Source organism: Mercenaria mercenaria, chromosome 2 (genome assembly GCF_021730395.1).
Source record: "Mercenaria mercenaria strain notata chromosome 2, MADL_Memer_1, whole genome shotgun sequence".
Lineage (NCBI taxonomy): Eukaryota > Metazoa > Mollusca > Bivalvia > Venerida > Veneridae > Mercenaria > Mercenaria mercenaria.
This window is the reverse complement of record NC_069362.1, coordinates 101,880,997-101,901,280: the sequence shown is the minus strand read 5'-3', so window position 1 is coordinate 101,901,280 and position 20,284 is coordinate 101,880,997. Positions and strand designations below refer to the sequence as shown.

Here is a 20,284-nt window from a genome sequence, read left to right as displayed (position 1 = left end):
ACAACGGACAGTGAGCGATCACAATAGATCACCCCGAGCACAACCCGATAAAGCCCTAGAGAATTCAAACAAAAAATATTCCGAAAAGAAATGTATTCTTTCCATTTACATTTTAGTCTTCGGTTCCTTCAATTTTTTGGTTTTCATTTTTCAGTTTCTGCGAGTTTTAGCTACAGTCTATATAAGGCAAATTAGGAATGGTGAGATGACCTAAGAGAAAGGGCCATACCTGTAGGAATCGTACCATGTACCGAAACTTTTTTAAATGTTCAGATAAGCAGACTTAAACCCAACTTAAAGGGGGTGTTATGGGAATACATAAAATGGATCAAAAATATCATAAAGCACAAACTCAAGTTTCTTTCAAGTATATTTTGTTTTTATTAGATAAATAATGATCACATGATAGGGACTAAGAAACATTATATTTTCATGCAAACAATGCAATGCTTCAGCTGAAAGCAATGCATATGATTGCACAACACAACTTTGTACAAAAAAAAAACTTTCTACAATATTTTGTCGAAAAAGAAGTTTGTTTTTTTTTACTAAAAGGGAATACATTTAAAGAAATTCATTACATCCTTTTTAAAACTGTTGTATCTAATGGAAAATACCTGTTCTTCTGCTGGTTGTAAAAGATAATAGATAGAAAATAAAGAAGAAATAAAGCTAAGAAATGTCTTTAACAGGAGTGAGCAAAATTCAAAATAGTTTGAGCTTAGTATACTGATATATACCAGTGATGATTTCATTTAAAATATACAGTGGACAGTATTTTGTTCATTTGTTTTGTTTTTAGAAATAGTCTTTCCAAAAAGTATTTCTTTCAGAAATTCAAGCACTTCACTCGAAAGAGAGACTCACTTCCTAGATACCGTAGTAAACAGACGTGAGTTTCTTTCTTTTCTTTGTTTTTTTGGGTCCCTTCAAATTCTCTGAATTTATTTTCCTAAATTTATGATGCATTTAAATTAAGATAAATATCAGTACTTTTCGAGTAGAGAGAAACATGCTATTACTTAAACTTAAAGAAATAAGTTAAAAATTGGTCAGAGTGAAGAGAAATTTCAGAAATAGAAGCTTTTCTCAAGGATTGCCTTGCTGATGTCTGAGAGTAGTACATAGAACATATTGCTAAAGGTGGAAAATAATTGCATGTTATGATTAACAAGGTAAAGAGAAATTGCACAATGTTGCCATAAAAAATCTTTGTTTCAAAAATACACATATCAACAAAACCTTGGCTTTGATCTGACAGATCATGGCAGAAAGGTTATTAAACTGTTCAGAGACCAGTCTAAAAATGCTGCCTTGCCATTGGTCAGTTCCAACATAAACCTTAGAATTGACCAATCAAATGCTTGAGTTTCTGGACTGGTCTCCAAGCTGTAGTTTTACAACCTCAAACCCAGATCTAAAATAACAAATGGGGTGTTCAGTCTGATGCAGAATGGACAGAAGTTCATTATGATTACAACCTCATTCTGTACAAGCCAAAATGATACTGAACTACATTATACACACATTTTAAATTGTAAAGCTTACAAACCTTGGCTTTTTACAGGAAATGTTGCTTTGTTAACAGTATGGTTTATAACTGAGGCTTTCTGTAAACCATTATAAGTTGTGTTCTTGAGGTATTTGTATACCTTAATTAAAGCCCAAATATTTTCATGAAGAACAAACTTAATAGTTTGGTTATTGATCCTGCAACGATTCCAACTGGATATTTTATGAACTCAAGTGTTTGCAGTATTCTGTATTTCTTCTTGACCTCTTATTACATTTTGTGAGACCAGACATTTCCAAAACATTTTTTCATGGTTTCACAATTGTGCTAAATTGTTAAGTTGTTCAGAGAGGGGTTTGGAAAGAGCATTGGTAGCTATGGCAACGAGGACATACAATCTACTTTAAGGTGAAACTAAACTTTACAAATAGAAGATTATTGCAATTTTAATAGAAATAATGGATTGTAGACAGAAGAAATGTAAATGAAACAATAAAAATATGGGAGAATTTGTTGCACAATAAAGGCATCAAAGCTTGACAAGCTGTGTATGTGTTTGTCGAGAGGGAATTGTTCTCTTCAAAGACTATTTTTAGAACGAAACTTGAGAGAAAATCTCATTTTTCTATGTACCTTATCAAAAATGTCCCAATACAGAATACAAAATTACAGTTCACATTATAAATCAAGCTGCTCCAAGCTAATAAAATTTTTCATCGAAATTAGAAAATTGCAATATCTGGTATACTGAAGTTTTCTTAACATCAATCATTCCCCCCATCAATTAAGATTTTACCTCCAAAATGAAGAGTACTTGGCAGGACAGATAACTTTGACAAAAACTGACACAAGCTTGGCAAGAGTGACCTATTGTAATTTTAACATGTATCAAGGAGAACAGAGCAAAATCTGTTACTTTTTAAAAGTCATAATGCTCCATAATTTCTGTACAATGGTAATATAACCCAAAGAATGATATTTATATAACATAAGTTTTAATACTTGAAAAATTTGTTCATTTTAAATATGTATATTATGTACATTACTACCTAAACATTTGTATCTAAAAATACAGAAAAAAAACAAAGTCTTTGTACAGTTAATACAATAACATAAATAACAATAAAAAAACAATATACAATTATAGATTACATTGTCACTTTTTAAATAAAAAATCTGTCAATGATATATGCCTCTTCTGACCATTACACAAAACCTGCATGGTCAAAAACTTGCGTTAATGATATAAATGAATAAAACTGTAAATTGCAAAAAAACAATATTGCGTCATTTCTTTTTAAAGTATTATAATATACCGTCAAAATATTTGCTCCTTGTAAAGAAAAAAATATACACAGATCATTTACCACAACATAGATAATGATTCTGTGCAAACTGTCTGAAATTCATAAAATGTAATGCTTTGCTGCTCATCAAAAAGACATTGCTATAAATAAAACAGTGAAAGAAAATTAATGCTTGGTTTTACCAACCTTTGCAACTGATTTCTTTATTTACCCACGCTCTAAGTGATACATCAATGTTCACTGTCAATCAAAGAGTAAGTTCACTGTTCATTAAAAGAGTAAGTTCATTGTTCAATCAAAGAGTAAGTTCTCTGTTCAATCAAACAGTAAGTTCACTGTTCAATAAAACAATAAGTTCACTGTTCAATCAAACAGTAAGTTCTCTGTTCAATCAAACAGTAAGTTCTCTGTCCAATCAAAGAGTAAACTCTCTGTCCAATCAAAAAGTAAGTTCACTGTTCAATAAATGAGTAAGTTCCATGTTCAATCAAACAGTAAGTTCAGTGTTCATTCAAAGAGTAAGTTCATAGTTCAATCAAAGAATAAGTTCTCTGTTCAATCAAAGAGTAACTTCCCTGTTCAATCAAAGAGTAAGTTCACTGTTCAATCAAAGAGTAAGTTCCATGTTCAATCAAAGAGTAAGTTCACTGTTCAATCAAAGAGTAAGTTCCAAGTTCAATCAAACAGTAACTTCACTATTCAATCAAAGAGAAAATTCCCTATCCAATTAAAAAGTAATCAATGTACATTTGAATAAAAACTACTTAATTTGACAACTTGAGAAATATACCTCCCTTTTCTATGTATGATGATCAGAACATTTTGAAACGTTTTTCTCCTAAGCTTGGTTGCTAAATAAAACAACCATTTTATAAATGCTTGATTTGAATGCTAAATGAAATAGTTATTTTAAGCAATCATTCTGAATGCTAACTCAAACATTTACTTCACACTGTCATTCTGAATGCTTGTTGAAACATTTACTTCACACAGTCATTCCGAATGAATTGTGAGGATTAAGTGAAAGAGTTGCTTCACGCACATTCTGAGTTCTAGTTGAAACACTTACTTCACTCAGTAATTCTGAATGAATTGTGAGGATTATTAAGAGGAAGAGTTACTTCACGCACAGTCATTCTGAGTTCTTGTTGAAACACTTACTTCGCTCAGTCATTCTGAATGCTTGTTGAAACATTTACTTCACACAGGTCATTCCGAATGAAATGTGAGGATTATTAAGTGAAAGAGTTACTTCATTCACCCACATAATTCCAACTGTTAAATGAAACATTTGCTTCAATGAATGCTTACTGAAACGATAAGCTCATAAAATGAAACAGTTATATTTAACAGTCTTCATATTTACTGAAATATTCACTTCACATGCACCATTCTGATTGCTAGAAAAAACAAAATAACTTCATTAGCAAACATTTTCATGCAATCATAGTAATGATACACTTAACAGTTACTTCACTCAGCCAGATATTTTAAATGTAACATTTACTTAACATCTACTTCACTATGTCATACTGTATCCACTGTTGTTCATAAATGTTGTGACTGGAAAACTGAAACCATTAACTGAACTAGTTCCTATAATGTTACAGCAGGAACAATGACTTGTTGATATACTCTGATCCAACTACATTTTAAGGCATTGTTAAACTGTCAGATAAATTTTAAGGTGTAGGACGACTGTGGAGAAGAGTTCAGGCAATGGCAATTTTAGACATAGATGTACTGGGCTGCAAAACTTGAAAGTTTTCAAAGACATCTGATCAAGAAAAAATACTCGAAATAAAAAGTTCAAGGAAGAATTCATCTGCATCTTTTTACCCATTCTATACTTTTCTCATAGACATTTACCCATTCTGTTACCCTATATAACTACTGAAATAATAACTGCATAGATCGAAAAGAGAAATAAAAAAAAAATTGTTCATACATGTAGGAAGATAAAAAGACATCCTTTGATGAGAAGAATTTCTGTTTAGACTGACTTGCTCATAAAGAAAGCATGAGAAATATTTATCTGCAAAAATAAACGACGGGTTAACTCGGTATTACACCAGAGATAAACCTAATTCTAACCAAATGCCTGAACTTACTATGTACTTCCTTTCTTAAATTGAATAAAACTAGAGAATAGAAATTCAAGAGCAGAAATTAGAGAATACAAAATCATCCTGAGAATAAATTTCTACTAGTGAGGTATTCATTGTTTAATTTAGAAAGCAAGCAAGTCAAAAATTCCAATAGAAAACATATAGAATATATTTATGCGACGGTATTTGCAATAAAAAAACTGACTAAGAAGTCAAATACTGTTACAGATAATTCACTGTAAGAGTGAATTTGTAAACATGCAGATACTGTCAAAAATTTCAACAAAAAAGATTTTCATAGTTCAAGTTCTGTTCAAGTCCAGGAATAATTAAAACTGTTGATGTATCTATGTTGCAAACTGTCGGTGTATTTATAATTCAAATTGTCAGTGTACTTATAATTCAAAATGTTGATGTATTTATAATTCAAAATGTTGACTATTTATGATTCAAAATGTTGATGTATTGATAATTCAAACTGTTGACGTATTAGAAATTCAAACTGTTGGTGTATTTATAATTCAAATTATTGATGTACTGATAATTCAAACACTGATATAATTAAACTATTGATGTATTTATAAATCTTGCACAGCCACCTTTATTTCCTATATTGCATCATTTTACACACACTATTGCTTTATTTGAAGATATGGTGCACATATGAACTATATGCCTTTCAGAAAACACACATTTTTGACATAAAATATATATATATATATATACGAATACATATATTAACGAAGAGCCAACTCTTCTCAACTACAAATAAATAAATAACAATTTGATGCAATTTCCGTAGTTATTTGATACTTATGGGTTGTAACACGTACGAGCGAGATCATATGTACAGTGATGTCTGGACTTAATAGTGATGACATGTTTTACACATATTTTTTATATACTTTTTTTCTTTGCTGCCTTTCATCTAAGTTTACTCAGAGCAAAACTTGTCTGCTCAAATTTTGCCAATAAATATATATTTTCTCTCCGAAGAGTTTATTCACAACTTGAACAGTACGTAAAACATTTGTATAATCACTTATAACTCTTTGAAACACTGTTCTCCATAAAAAAAAGAGAAAGATTATAAAAACACTAACTTGGCCTCGTTTTGAACTTTGTTGGCTATTTTTAGTAACACAGGCACAGAGCAACAATGTCATGGTCACAATACTGTCTTGGCCATTAAATAAATACACATAATAAGGTTTATGTAAATAATCACATGAACGAGAATCATGGTTGATTTTCATACAGTCAAATTGATCCAGCGTAATAGTTTTGTGAGAATTACATGTCTGAGATCACACACTTTTGTGAGAACCCCTCAACGGCAACGCCGACACCCCTTTGGAGAGCCCTTCTAATGGCAACATTTTCACACTTGTGAAATAATCTTTCCTATAATTATAAAGTAAATGATCACTCGAAGCCATTTATATTTCCTCTATACTTTTCTCTAATGCACAGCATGGATATCTGCACATTTGGCTTCGGCTCCTTCCATATTTTAGGTTTGAAACTTTTCAAATTGTTCACTTTACTGTCCAGCACACTTTTATACCCTTAACGTAACAATGTAACATGCTTTAAAAAGCTTGTCTTTATATGAAAATGAGGCACCGCCCCTATCACTGGCCTAGCACAAAGTAAAATGACAAAGTATTAACAAATCACAGGATTCTAAAGTAAGCACTGTTTTTCCTCTTTCTTCTCCAATCTTAACCCCTGCACCCAACTCCTCCTTGGCTATTGCAAGCCATTTCAACACCAACCTTTCGTCTCCATTCCTTTTCACCTTGCTAAACAAAATGGTTTTAGCACTGATGTCAGTCCGGTTTTGTAAAAGCGAGTATGATTGATAAACACTTAAATCACCAAATCTGACCCTCCTCAAAAATCCTTCAAGCGCCCTATGTCGTCAATCATATAAATACTCTCTCAGATTTACCGGGCAGAAACCAGGTAATATCAGAGTCATCAAAATTACTGATTCACATCAAAACAAGTGTCCGTATTTTTGATTTCTAATAAATATAACAATATCTATAACAGCTATGACTCAAAGAATGACAAAATGTCTTCACTCGTATTTGTCGTAGTCACATTGTTCACGTTACTTTGGTTTGCGGAACTGTTGGGTGTTGAGTTCTCGGTTCCCTCGGAAGGACCAAGGTATGAGAGCAACTCGAGCGGGTCTCCTCCTAATGTATCAAGCTGAAATTCAAGAACATACAGAATTAAATCTTTATAGAGAATTTATCAAATAACTGTCAAAATATCTTTACAGCGGACAAGTTATATCACTTGTAAGGGTATTTTACATGGTTATTTCATTTAGTTCATCTAATTAGACTAATATTACCTTCTTATTCTGTGTTGCAATGAAAACATTATTACTTAGTTTATTGACTCACTTCTAAAGCAACAAAGCAAATCTTGTTTTCTTATGTTCAAACTATTAATACTAAGTGTAAAAAGAAAGCAACCATTGTTTATATGAAAAACAGTTAATAAAAGAACTCACATCTAATGCAGGCCCTGACCCATCATCATCAATAATGGCAGTTGGGTCAAAGTTAAGGTCATCTCCCACTGTGTTTTGCTGACTGGTGGGTGGGGCTTGTGGTTGAGGATGGGGCATTTGTGATGATTGCGTCCCATTGGCTGAATTATTGGTACAAATGGGCTGTGACTGGCTGGAACTCGATGAGGATGGGATGTGGTTGTTCATGCCTTGGTCAGGATGGCGCAAATGTGGTGAATTTGTCTGAGGCGGCGATAATGGATATTGACCTTGATTTCCTGCGGGGTTCATCGCTTTACTCATCATGTCATTATTGTTCATAGAGTTCATGCCTGCCAGATTATTATTGATAGGTGACATGGGTAGCATATTACTAAAATCCCCGTTCTGTGGCCCGTTTTGCTGGTACGAACCCGGGGTTCCTGGTCCGCCCTGACCACCACCGTAATTTCCTGATGAATATGGTGGACCTGCAATAGAACAAAATTAATAACCTTGAAAAAATCAGTTTTAAATTTCCATCCCTGCACCATTATTAGTTTGAAACCTCACTTTTCAGGGTAGAATTCTTTCATGTTAGCAAGCCATCCAGCTGGCTTTCAGGTCAGTGATTCTACCCACGCATCAGCCAGTGGTGAAATAATACCCAGAGGGGCATCCAGGGTCTTCCTCCACCATCAAAAGCCCAAAAGTGGCCACATTACCTATGTGGTGATGTTGAACTAAACAAAACATATTTATGAAAGAACACAAAATACTTCTATCAAACATAATGTAATTTTAGTATTAGAGCTTTTGAAAACCAGTATGTATTTTTTTTTTCATACAAACTTTCTAGCTGTATGTGTCCTATTATAAACTCATGGAAAAATTTGTTACTGTAAGTACTCTCTTAACATAAAACAGGAGTCAGAATGCATTTTAAGTACATGTGTAAGTCTGATATTCTGACTCAAAATGTTAACAGTACAGACACAGCCATTCTAATTCTCTACACAAAACTCATTATTTCTCAATAGATCACTAGTTTTATTTCAAAGTTTTAATGTAAACTCATGGCTACAAATCTGTAGACCAAAAATATCAATGTAGCAAATGTTGATAAATTTATTGTTTAAGGTTTACTTAAAAACATTACTTACCTGACGAGGGAGGCATGTTATTGTATGGAGAATGTGCAGGTCCCATGTCCCACGAGTTCATCGTAGGTAACTGCATACTGGCAGGTGACATGGCCTTCATCCAACGTGCACACGGTTCAGCTGTAAAACCAAGCAATACATTATATAGCAGCAATATCTTTCTTTGGTACTAGCAGCTATACCTTTCTTTGGTACTAGCAGCTATACCTTTCTTTGGTACTAGCAGTTATACCTTTCTTTGGTTCTAGCAGCAATACCTTTCTTTGGTACTAGCAGCTATACCTTTCTTTGGTTCTAGCAGCTATACCTTTCTTTGGTTCTAGCAGCTATACCTTTCTTTGGTTCTAGCAGCAATACCTTTCTTTGGTTCTAGCAGCTATACCTTTCTTTGGTTCTAGCAGCTATACCTTTCTTTGGTACTAGCAGCTATACCTATTTTTGGAAATATTTCAATATCATTCATAGATTGATGTTTCACTAAACTTTCCTCTATTTATTAGAACACATTGATTTTATTTTTTAAGTTCCCGCAAATGAGGTCCAGGGTAAATAAAGTAAGTACTCATAATGGGGTAGAGCTTTTTAGGTTCTACATTTGAACTGATTTTTTCTCTTTCTATTAACTGTAAAGCAACTGTCAATATTTTCCCAACATTATTGAAACCTTGTCTTGGATTACTGTTTTGATATCTCTCTTGAAAAGATATGCTTTTTTTTTGTCTACCGGTTTTAAAACAAGTAAGTCAGAGCTGTAATTATTAATCCAAATACAGTTGTGAAAAGGCATTCATGCAATATTGTCTCTTTCTACATTTAACTCTTATCAAGCTGGACATGATTAATTCTGCCTTTGCAACCAGTGTAGATCATGATCAGCCTGCACATCAGTGCAGTCTGATCAAGACCTGCACTGTTTGCTGTTCAGTCATTATCTTTTTGGTAAACACCCCTTTTAACAGTTAATGGTTCTGTCCAAACTGTAAGATGGACAAGTTCATTAAAGAAATTTAGCAGGGTAAGGGTAAAGACTGAACTACTTTTTATACCTTTTTCTTCAATTACAATTTTGTGTTTATGGTTGGATGACATAATGATATATTTTCTCTTTAAGTCAATCTATACAAATTCAAAATTTTACAATCAAGCACAACCCTAGAATATGTTCTCAATACTTACTGCCTGCATCCTCCTCTTTGATATTTTTCAGCTGTACAGGTTTCCAACTTGCCGTTGGATCTATGGTCACCTCCTCAAACTCTGTATTCTGTAAGTTTGTAAGGATCCCCCAAATATATTGATCTATCTCCAGACCCTCCAGTAATGCTGGCTTACTGAAAACAATATTAAATTCCTTGTAATCAATTTTATCTTTTTTGTAAATATCTTATTCAAATATTACATCTGTTTTCCTATTTTATTTATTTGCGAAATATTCAATAAGCAACATTGTGGAATAGAAAATACACTTATATACTGATACATACTTGGAAATCTTTTTTGCAGAAATTACAATTTCTGAAGGGATTTAATTTTTAAAAATAACTCTTTTACCATATTCATCATAAAATGTAAACAAAAAAATCTTACTTGCAGACAGGACATCGCCACTGGCCTCGCTCGCAATTCAATTGTAAGTACGATTCTAGGTCAAAGCACTGAATGTGCTTACAGTCATGCCCTCGTGCCGGTAATGCTATCCGTCGGTAAGTTATCGGACATTTTAGTGATATTTTGATTCCAGTTTGCTCCACCCCATCATCTCCATTTATTCCACCATTGTTTGATGCAGCATTTGTGAAATTCCTTTTGACTGTAATAAGAAGTTCTCATCTTACATGCTGAAGCTATTTTTTTTCTTTAAAAAAATGTACATCAAAATGTTAACAAGGAAAAAACGAAGTTCAACTGTCAGCATTTTACTCGATAAAAGACCTGAAGACACAATTCTGTACTTTTTTATTCTGCCTGGCTTCAAAGTACGATCAACACAATTCAGGTCATATCATAGCAATTTTCAACATCAGTGGTGAAGATGTATTGTACACCTTTTGGCACTATTTTGGCATGGGCGTGCATCTGATTTGACCCTCCGAGCATAAGAAAGTAAGTTGGACAGTTACATTGCCAAGACAGGAGCCATATCCACAGTGTAAAAGAGTTAATTCGAAGATTTTTTTTGTGTTTCTTAACAATAAGTCTAGTTTTAAGACACCATTCCACAACATGGCTACATCACTTTCAGTGTAGGACATTTCGATTCAATAAGACATTCTATTATTAAAACTGAGTCTAGTTATTAACATAAAATAATACTCAAGAATGGAACTGTGTACTTACTTTTAGTGATGCAGTGTTCTGCAGGTAACAAACGTTTGCGTAATAAACCCTGAAGTACTGACCTAACGCTTGGCCGATGTACCAGTTGTAGAACAAATAAATGAGACTGAAAATAGGAAAATCAAATTAAGACATAGCACTAACCCTTTACTTTTCACATGATTATTTTATAAATCTACAAAATTTCTTGCTGCTTTTTAAAAGCTGATTTATAAAACAAGACTTTTGTTGCTTTTTTTGTTCAACATCACATTCACACAATTATGTTATAGGGTGATTTTCCTGTCTTTGATGGAAGGGGACGACACCAGGTCACCTTTTGAGCATTATTTCAAGTGCAACTCCGTAAGCCAGCTTGATGGCTTCCCTGATGAAAGAAGTGTACAACCAAAGTGACGTTTCAAAACTACAGCAGTGCTTCAGACTTCAAGAGAATTTTTTTTGGGGTTGGGTTTAATGTCGCACTGACACAATTGTAGAAACTGTTCAATACATCTGATTTCAGAAACTGTCAGAGAGTTCAACAGGATTTTTTTCCCATATATGTGACTTAAAGAAACTGCCAAATACTTCAATACTTACACAACAACATGCAGTAACAGTGATCTGTATTGTATTTCGACCCGGCCGACAAACTTCCTTGAGGTAAAGTGGCCGATGTGCCGTTTTATTTTCTCCACGCTCTATTTGTAATGGAGTTGCGTTGACACTGACTGTTACAGATGCCGGCCAATTTGTATTCATTTGTCTATCTTCATGATGAAAACACTTCAACTGAAGTTCTAAATCGGACCTGAAATGTACAAATTAACATGCTGAAAACTTTTCTCTAAAAAGCAAATAGACCTGTTGCCTTGTCAACTATTTGTCAACAACACTGAACTTGAAATAATGTATGACTAGGAGTTTTTGTTTGTTAATGGTAGACCATTTCACAGACCTACAGATCTCTTGAAAAATGGCACTTCACAAAACAAAATACAATCAACTTCTTGTCTACTGCTACTTTAAGGCAAATTCTCAACACAACTTTTATACCCAGATATTAAATAGTACACAGACACCTTGAACAATTCAACATGTCAGTTCATTTTTTGAATTTCTACATTTATAGTTTGTGTTAATTCTCCACAAGTAAATGACAATTTCCCCTCTTTGAAAAATGATGTATGGATGATCTTAAAGCTGTGACTAATCACACAGGACAAATTTATATACAATCTTAGTTAAAGTAAGTGTACAGACAAAAGTTCTATAAGTTCCCACTATATAAATATCATATCAATCCGTAGGCCTCTCCCGAGAAGAGCACCCCTTGTTTCTGTCAAGGGAAGAACATCCCATGTGTTCCAGCGGGCAGGAACATCCCAATCCAATTGCCCTTCAAGGCACTATTTCAGACATGCACCTGGTTAGAACCAATCACCTCCACCAACCAACTGGATGACTTCATCACAATACAACCTCAGCGAGCCTCATCCAAACATAAGACAGCGGCTCAAAATGTTTAAACAGGAAATTTTATTTAGCAGGATATATGCCCCCATAACAAACTGTATTACTTATCAAAACTCACCTCCACATCAATGTTTGGTATACTGACTCCCGCAGGTGGAAGACATGATTACTGACTGCTAGATTGTGTTCCAGTCTAAATGGTGGCAAAACAACACCATCCCGTACTGGAAATGTTAGTCGCAACTCATCAATTTCTAAAATTAAAAAGTTTCATAAACTGAACTTTCTCGACTTGCATTGCATTAAGAAATTATGTGGTTCAAAAGGTATTTAAGTACGAATTTATTTTGATATTAAATTAATTTCATATAAATTCTTTAATATGGATAATAAAACCTGAAAGACAATTTCATGGATGTATAATCACAACCATTTTTGTTACAATGACATTTAGGTAAGTTTAAGTACATTAAAGTAATATTCATCTTTGTAAATCAGCAATCAACAAATCTTGTATATTATGCAAATAATATAAAGCACTCTGTTCTGACAAGATATTTTGCATGAGTTACCTTTCTTGATGGCTGCTGGTGCCATCATATTTGGTTTTACATCTGGTGGGTAGGGTACACTGTTGGGGGTAATTGGTGGTGTTGGGTTGCCTGGTAATGGGGAATGAGGGTAGTTCATGTTGCTATTTGGCTGAAAAGAAAATCAAACATTTAACATAAGACTGAATTTCAAACTGTCTTGAATTTGTTCTTTTGTTATAAAAGTATGATTTGTTTTTGTAAAACTATTTGTTTTTTCAGATATGCAATTCTGGATACTGTTTATATTTTTCACACATTACTTATTTTCATTCTGACTATTGCTTGTTTTAATCAAAGTCTTCATATTCTGAATATGTATATTCTCATCTACTCATTGAATATTAACTGTATATTAATCTATTTTTCACGAATACCCTATATTGTCGTTTACATCAAAAGGTAAACAGTAAACAACACAGCTATGCAGGGCTTGCCTGAAAAACCTGTGGTAATGCAATCTGACAATAGTTTAAATTCAGGTTGTTGATGAAAATACACTACCAGCCACAATGTTTAGCGCTTCTTGATACAAAAGCATTGTTTAACATGTACATTTATAAGATCTTTACTTAATTAAAACCAATCTGTTACCTCAACTTCACTGACAAACATAAAATGTAACACATTACTTTATCTACCATCTGTTTTTCTCAGAACAATAACTTGTATACACTTAACAATAAGATCTGTCACCATAAGAAAATATGAAAAACATGTTAAACCATCCTAAGGCAGTGATTCTGTAATGATAGTGGCAATTTAAGTGCAATTATATATTCTTGTATGGTATTTTGCCACTCTTTTAAAGCATCTTGTCCGAGTACATTGTTTCCTTTACTATGGAGATACAAAAATTGAGGTAATGAAATAGAAATGTAATAGCAGACAGACAAATCCACTTCCTCAAATAAAAGATTTAATACAACGACAACTATTTATTACTGGCAGAGCTGCTGTGCTTGCAAAAATTCTTACCTGAAAATTATTTTGTGTAGGACTGGACGTGTAATGGTTGTAAGTTTGGCCATTCATGCTTGGCCGCGTTGGCGGGTACTGTCCCTGGTTCATGTAAGGATTCTGACCATTTGGGTAGGGCCCATTGGGTCTCATGCCTGGCTGTGGGCCGTATGTAGGTGATGGAAGGGGCTGTTGGCTGGGATATTGTGGCTTGGTTGGATACTGAGAATATGGCCCCTGAGGTGCGTACTGAAAACAAAAAATTCATACTATAACACTCGACACTTAATTTTATAGATCTAAAACTATTTCAACTAAAATGCAATAAATGCCTCCATTGTATTTCATCTCATTAAGACTTTGTTTTGCATCTGAAACTAAAGCCTGGCTCTTGCCTGTGTAAAACTTGTCCTGCCACGAATGTTTGTTACGATAAGTAACATAACTGGTGAACATTGAGACAGGGCCCAAAAAGGACACCATAGTTAACATCAAATAATACGACTAGTGTTAAATACAGATCTATAGTGGCCCAGTAGTAACAATGCTTGACTGTCAATCCAGAGGTCCAGGGTTCGAATCCTGGTCAAGGCAATGGAAATTTCTTAGATGCTCTTTAGTGTCTCCCACCTCACTAAGAGGCCAGTACTGCTTCCTGAGAAGTATGGCTTCATGTGTATCCAAGCTACACACCAGCCACATTAAAAAGACCCAGACTGTCTGTTCACAAAGAGCTAACTGTCTATTCGCAAAGAGCTAGGCTAAGTTAATTAAGGCTGCTAACCATATAAACAAAATATAACAGAGTCCAGAAATATCGAACCTACAGTAAGTGAATGAAAAATATACCTGTGCTCCATTTGGTGGATATTGCGACATTGGGCGTTTGCTTGGCATACCCTGCATACTGTTCATCATCTGCTGGGGATAGGGGGCAGAAGCAGCTCTTCTCTGATACATGGCCATCATATTGTTCTTCATCGGGCCCGGCCCAGGTCCAGGACCGGGCGTTCGACCTGTACCCATCAGGTTTGGATGTCTTTGTGGCATGCCTCCATAGCCTTGATTGTTATACTGTACTGCTTGATTTCCTGGGCCCATCTGGAAAACACAAAATGTGACAGCCATCCTTTACAGTATGTCATACAAGTATTCAGTATAGCAGAATGTAAATTTAATGAAATTTAAGTTGGTGCATTCATTCTGCAGCCAAATATATCATTTTGTATTAATTTATATTATGTGGCTGTGTAATTTGAAGTTTGTTCATTCATAATACATCATGTAATTAAATTACTTAGATATACTGGCAAGTAATGGATGATATGCTTATGCTAAATGTGTCCACGCACTTACATATTTTACTCATGTAAATTCACTTAAACTCTACACTAATTAATAACTGTAATCATCTAAGTTGTTTTTTTCCCCTAAAACAATCTGACAATGTTATCTATCATTAACACCTTATGGGGGAACATTTCCCAACAACAGAATTTAGCATCTTTATGACAAATATTTTATTACACAATTTCTGTAGATTATTTACATGTTTTCCACTACTTGGACCATCCTTAATCAATTACGTATTTAATCCCTCACCATGACCAATAGCATCATTCACAATTTTCATCATTTGCGATGACGTAAATTAACTAAAGTCACCAAATAAAATATCACGAAGCCGTAGGAAATGTCAAGTGTTACAGTACTAAGTTCTATTTTCTTGTTGTAATTTTGTCATCAATTTTCGCCGGCAGTTATATGTCACAAATCTGATGTAATTGTAAAGCCTCTCCCGATATGCAAATTATATATCGCAACTAGTAAGACAAATAACAAAATGCATGATTTCTCTAATATGGAGATTTAAGGAAATTTATATGTTAATTAACACAAACAAGGAAAATATTACCAACACTTACAATGAAGTCATTTTCCTATCAAATCTTTTCCGACAATTCTTTGGCATCATGTTTGCCGTCATCTTCCTTATTCAAAATCGTAAATATTCTAATAAACGACATAACTCGTTTGGAGAAAAGGCATTTAAGTGCTTATGCATTTATCAATAATAAATTCATTTATTAACTTTAATAACTGCATTTATTAGCATCTTGTTTAGAATTCCATTAGCTAGGTTTATTAAGTGCCAATTTTAACTTAATTTTTATGATGTCAAAAAGATGTGCTAAGACAGCATAAAACTTGTCAAAATTTACAAAAGTTTGCCACCTCAGTGAAAGACGAAAACAATCTACCGGTATTAATTTTTTTTTATGCAGTGTAACTTAAGGTAGTTAACATCACTTCTTAGGGGATGAACCCGCTCGTCAAGGGAAGTTATATTCTTTCTAATTAGAACGTAATTCTTTATTTCAACATAACCCAATTAATTTCCCTGACTGAAACTGTGAGTTATTATTCAACACATGCACTGTTTGTATGTCACAATTATTAAGTCATATTGTCAACTGTCACAGTGGTGTGCTCGAAAAGAAAACCATACAAAACAGGCAAATATTTTGTGAATTCCTTCAATAATGTAGTAATCCTCGGAAACATAATATACCCTAAACAGTAATTTGCTCTTGAATTAAATCATACTTTGTCATTCAGATGCATATCATCATATCAATTGGGCTACACCATCATGATACAATTCCTTCACATCTGAACTCCAAACAATGATTTTACCAATCACTGTTGGGGATATATTACTTCTTGAGTAAACGAACAACAACCTGATCAAGGGACACATCAAACTCTTCCTGGTGGTTTTCAAACTCACAAGGTTGTACCATATTCAGCTGTGTTAATATAGTAACAATCTCAATTACCGAAATTAACCAAATACACTGCATTTACCTCAAATCATTTTCTTGAAACAGATATGGTAACCTCAGATTAGCTGTCTCCTAGAAACATTTTCCGAGCTGTATTGATTGTTAGTATAATCAAGTGTAAAATAATATCCTTACAATTCCTCTTCCAGGACAAATTATACAATATCATCTGTCCGACACTTTCAGATTTAATTAAGGGAATTAAAGCCCCAACTTTTACTACCCTGGCAGTAAGTTTTGTAGGAGGAGCCTATCAAATAACAACGCTACTCTAGGCTGTCTGTTAGCTAAAAATAGCTCACTTTAAATGATTCACAGGCAAATGTAAACAATGGTCAGTTGAAGAAGAAATTTGAACTAGTTTGCATGTTTTGATGGTAAAAAACTATTATTATCCATATTGTGCATCCATATCAGTATCAATCCTATGAAAAATTGAGTCAAGACTAGCATTCCTGATTTTTAATCTTGTTTATGTAAATTTAACAATGAAACTCAAAATCAAACATTCATTTACTAAAATTCTGTCATTGCTGGCTGGTCCATTAATTGAGATAACCTAGAAATAAATGTAGAAATAATAAACTTTAAGTCTGAGATGCAGAACAATACACACAAATTAGCAAGTGCTCCTGTGATATTAGACTAATAAAACTGATAAGCTATTTGAAATTATATTTATCACTGTATGTCTGTAATTAGTAGTTCCCTATTTCTTTAAAACATTTTTTATGATATGACATATAAAAATATAACTGTAAAAATGACTATGATATTCTTTTTGGATTAAAAATTCAAAATTACTTTCTGGAGAAGTTTTGCAATGCACTCTAGCTAGGTGTTAATTCCATTGATACATATGAAGCCTTCTGACGATCAGGTTTGTTGATAAAATTAACCACGTGGGAATTGTTTACATTCTCTGTTCCTCTAGGGTTCATGACCTCATTAGCTCCTCCCGGCAAATTCAAATATTTGGCAGTTAGGTTTAAATAATTTTTTGAAACTATACTTCAACATTTTTTGTTTTAAAAAATAAAAACACCAATTGATAAAGAATATTTCAATGTGTATGTATGCAATTTTTCATAACTTTTTATTCAGTGGTTTATTTAAAATTTTGAAAAAGGGCTCTCTGATGTGAAACATGCATAATTTATATAAAAACCTGCCCTGGCACCATCTTGTGGCTTTTATATGGCAGTTGGGGGTTTAAGTACACTTATAGAAACTATTGATCTTTAAGAAGAATTCTGTCCAACAAAGATTTTTGTTCTTTAAAGATTTTTGTTTTTAGATTACATGACAGCAACTGAAAAGGTTACACAATGTTTTTGTAAAAGGAAAGATGACAGAAAAATAGGCATGAATCTTGTTTTTAAAGATTTAAGCACCGATAAAAAAAAATCTATCATATAGAATGCAGCCAAGCAAAAAGATGGCAGATTCAGTTTGACTAAGTCTGTTCATGAAAGGTAATGCAATGTACAAAAACTCTCACGCCCTTAACACTGGCTGATGTGAAACTCTGTTATCCTTAAGCATTAAATGGACTCTTTAACGGCCTAGAAAATATACCAATATCATGTCCAGACAACAGACTTGACAGCAATACAGGGTCCAAGTTGCCAACCTAAGTGATTGTAAAAGTCACACAATATTTAACTTTTTATGAAACAAAACAGATTCAATACTGTTTTTTAATGCGAACATGTAAAAAAGTTAGGACAGTACAACTTGCTAGGGACAACATACTTTAGAAAACATATTTTAATCATTTTATATATCCATAAGGTGTTCAAAAACAATTTTATTTACACCAATTGGTATTTTGTTTATGGCTTAAAAAAGTGAATTTCTTTTACATGTTCAAGGACTAACGAAACTGGACAGTTATTCAACACCTGCTAACCAAGATCCTACATGTTTAAAATAAAAGCTGCTAAGTTATAAATGATAAATGACACAAACCCCAAATATTTAATCCTCTGATTCAAGAAATTTTCAAAACATCATTTAGCTGGTTGAAAACATGACGACTCATCAGTTTTTGTTTCAGAATTAATTAGTTTTGGAAACTGAGAAACTGGAAATGGAGTGTTTCAGGTTTTCATTTATTCTAGAAAAGTGAAAAATGTCAAATGATTTATTAATAGATACAAATATGGAGGAAACTTCATTTGGAAAGAACAGCGTTGGAGTTTCTTTTAGTTTAAGTTTCATTATTTTAAAACTACCAGTGAGAAATTCAGCTTACTTTTTGAACCAATCACTTACCAGAAGGCTTTCAACTTTTTTTTTTTATTTTTCAGTTCTTTAGAGAATAATTTAACTACTTAAACCATGAGCATGAATAATAATATTAACAACTACAGCTACATTTCACTTCATAGCCACAGTCCTATACATAAAATCTGAAATATGTAGCCAGTTCATGACTATTTACAATTTCATAGCAATAAACAACTTTGTTTTTTAAAATCATGATTCACTCAATGTGACTAAAATCACATGATGCAGCATGAAAAAAAAGTCTATTTACATTTGACATTTTTTAAATTCATGCTCCTCCATTTTTAAACTGCCCACATAACTGAATCTTTAAACGACAAAATAATCCTATTGTTTTCACTTTTTTTTTTCAGAGACATTAAGTGGGATTGGTTATAAAGGTCAGTAAAAAGATTTTGAGTAACTGCTCTGTTTCATAAATAGTAGCTATTGCCTGAGAAGAAAAAGAGCTGTCATCTAAAGTTCCAAAGTTCACTAATGCTACAATTAAATGGACAAAGTGTTAATATTGGGAAAAAAACTGACACATTTAAATTTATTCTGCATTTTAATATGATAGGGTTTTTGAAAGTATTTACGTACTTCTGTAACTTCTGTTTGAAACTGTGAAATTTTTTTTAAAAAATCTGTTCGATTTCAATAAACCACTAAAAATACATGATTTTAGTCGTAAATCAAAACTGAGTCGCACCATGAGAATCCAATATAGTGCATTTGCGACCAGCATGGATCTAGACCAGCCTGCCCATCTGCGAAGTCTGGTCAGGATCCATACTGTTCGCTTTCAAACTTATTGCAATTAGAGAAACCGTTAGCGAACAGTATGGATCCTGACCAGACTGCGCGGATGTTGGTTTTCTCATGGTGCAGCTCAAATGATGTATTTGTTTTAAGCATTTTTTCATAAACTACCTATTTGCACTGACAATTCCAACGCCCGTACTAACTTATATTTTAATACACGCAAACTCACTGAAAACAGCAATCAGCTAATTACAGAATCTCTCTCAAAAATTGGAGTAAAAAAAGGTCATACATGTATTTAACATGGCCTCGTTAATGAAGTTAAACAATTAGTACTAATGCAGTAGCAATTGTTTCATCGAGAAAGCTTGAATGGCTGCAAAAGAGAACCTAATTTTCCAATCCAGCGGCAGTTTTATTCTTCGGCATCATTAATCAAACAGTCTCCACACTGTCA

The 20,284-nt window shown here is 33.4% G+C and overlaps 1 protein-coding gene across 7 annotated transcripts in view; it reads right to left on the bottom strand.

The window, feature by feature from the left end:
- Nucleotides 1-352: 352 nt before the first annotated feature.
- LOC123564734 (zinc finger MIZ domain-containing protein 1-like) overlaps nt 353-20,284 on the bottom strand; it is a 273,352-nt gene continuing 253,420 nt past the window's right edge. For all 7 annotated transcript variants that reach the window (XM_053537386.1, XM_053537385.1, XM_053537391.1 and 4 more), the window contains 11 exons: nt 14,795-15,046; nt 13,964-14,194; nt 12,968-13,097; nt 12,514-12,649; nt 11,520-11,730; nt 10,938-11,043; nt 10,188-10,410; nt 9,777-9,931; nt 8,601-8,720; nt 7,459-7,928; nt 353-7,148 (listed from right to left, as the gene is read on the bottom strand). In XM_053537386.1, coding sequence (XP_053393361.1) covers nt 6,987-7,148; nt 7,459-7,928; nt 8,601-8,720; nt 9,777-9,931; nt 10,188-10,410; nt 10,938-11,043; nt 11,520-11,730; nt 12,514-12,649; nt 12,968-13,097; nt 13,964-14,194; nt 14,795-15,046 — 2,196 coding nt within the window. In that variant the 3' untranslated portion in view covers nt 353-6,986. The remainder of the gene's footprint in view (nt 7,149-7,458; nt 7,929-8,600; nt 8,721-9,776; nt 9,932-10,187; nt 10,411-10,937; nt 11,044-11,519; nt 11,731-12,513; nt 12,650-12,967; nt 13,098-13,963; nt 14,195-14,794; nt 15,047-20,284) is intronic.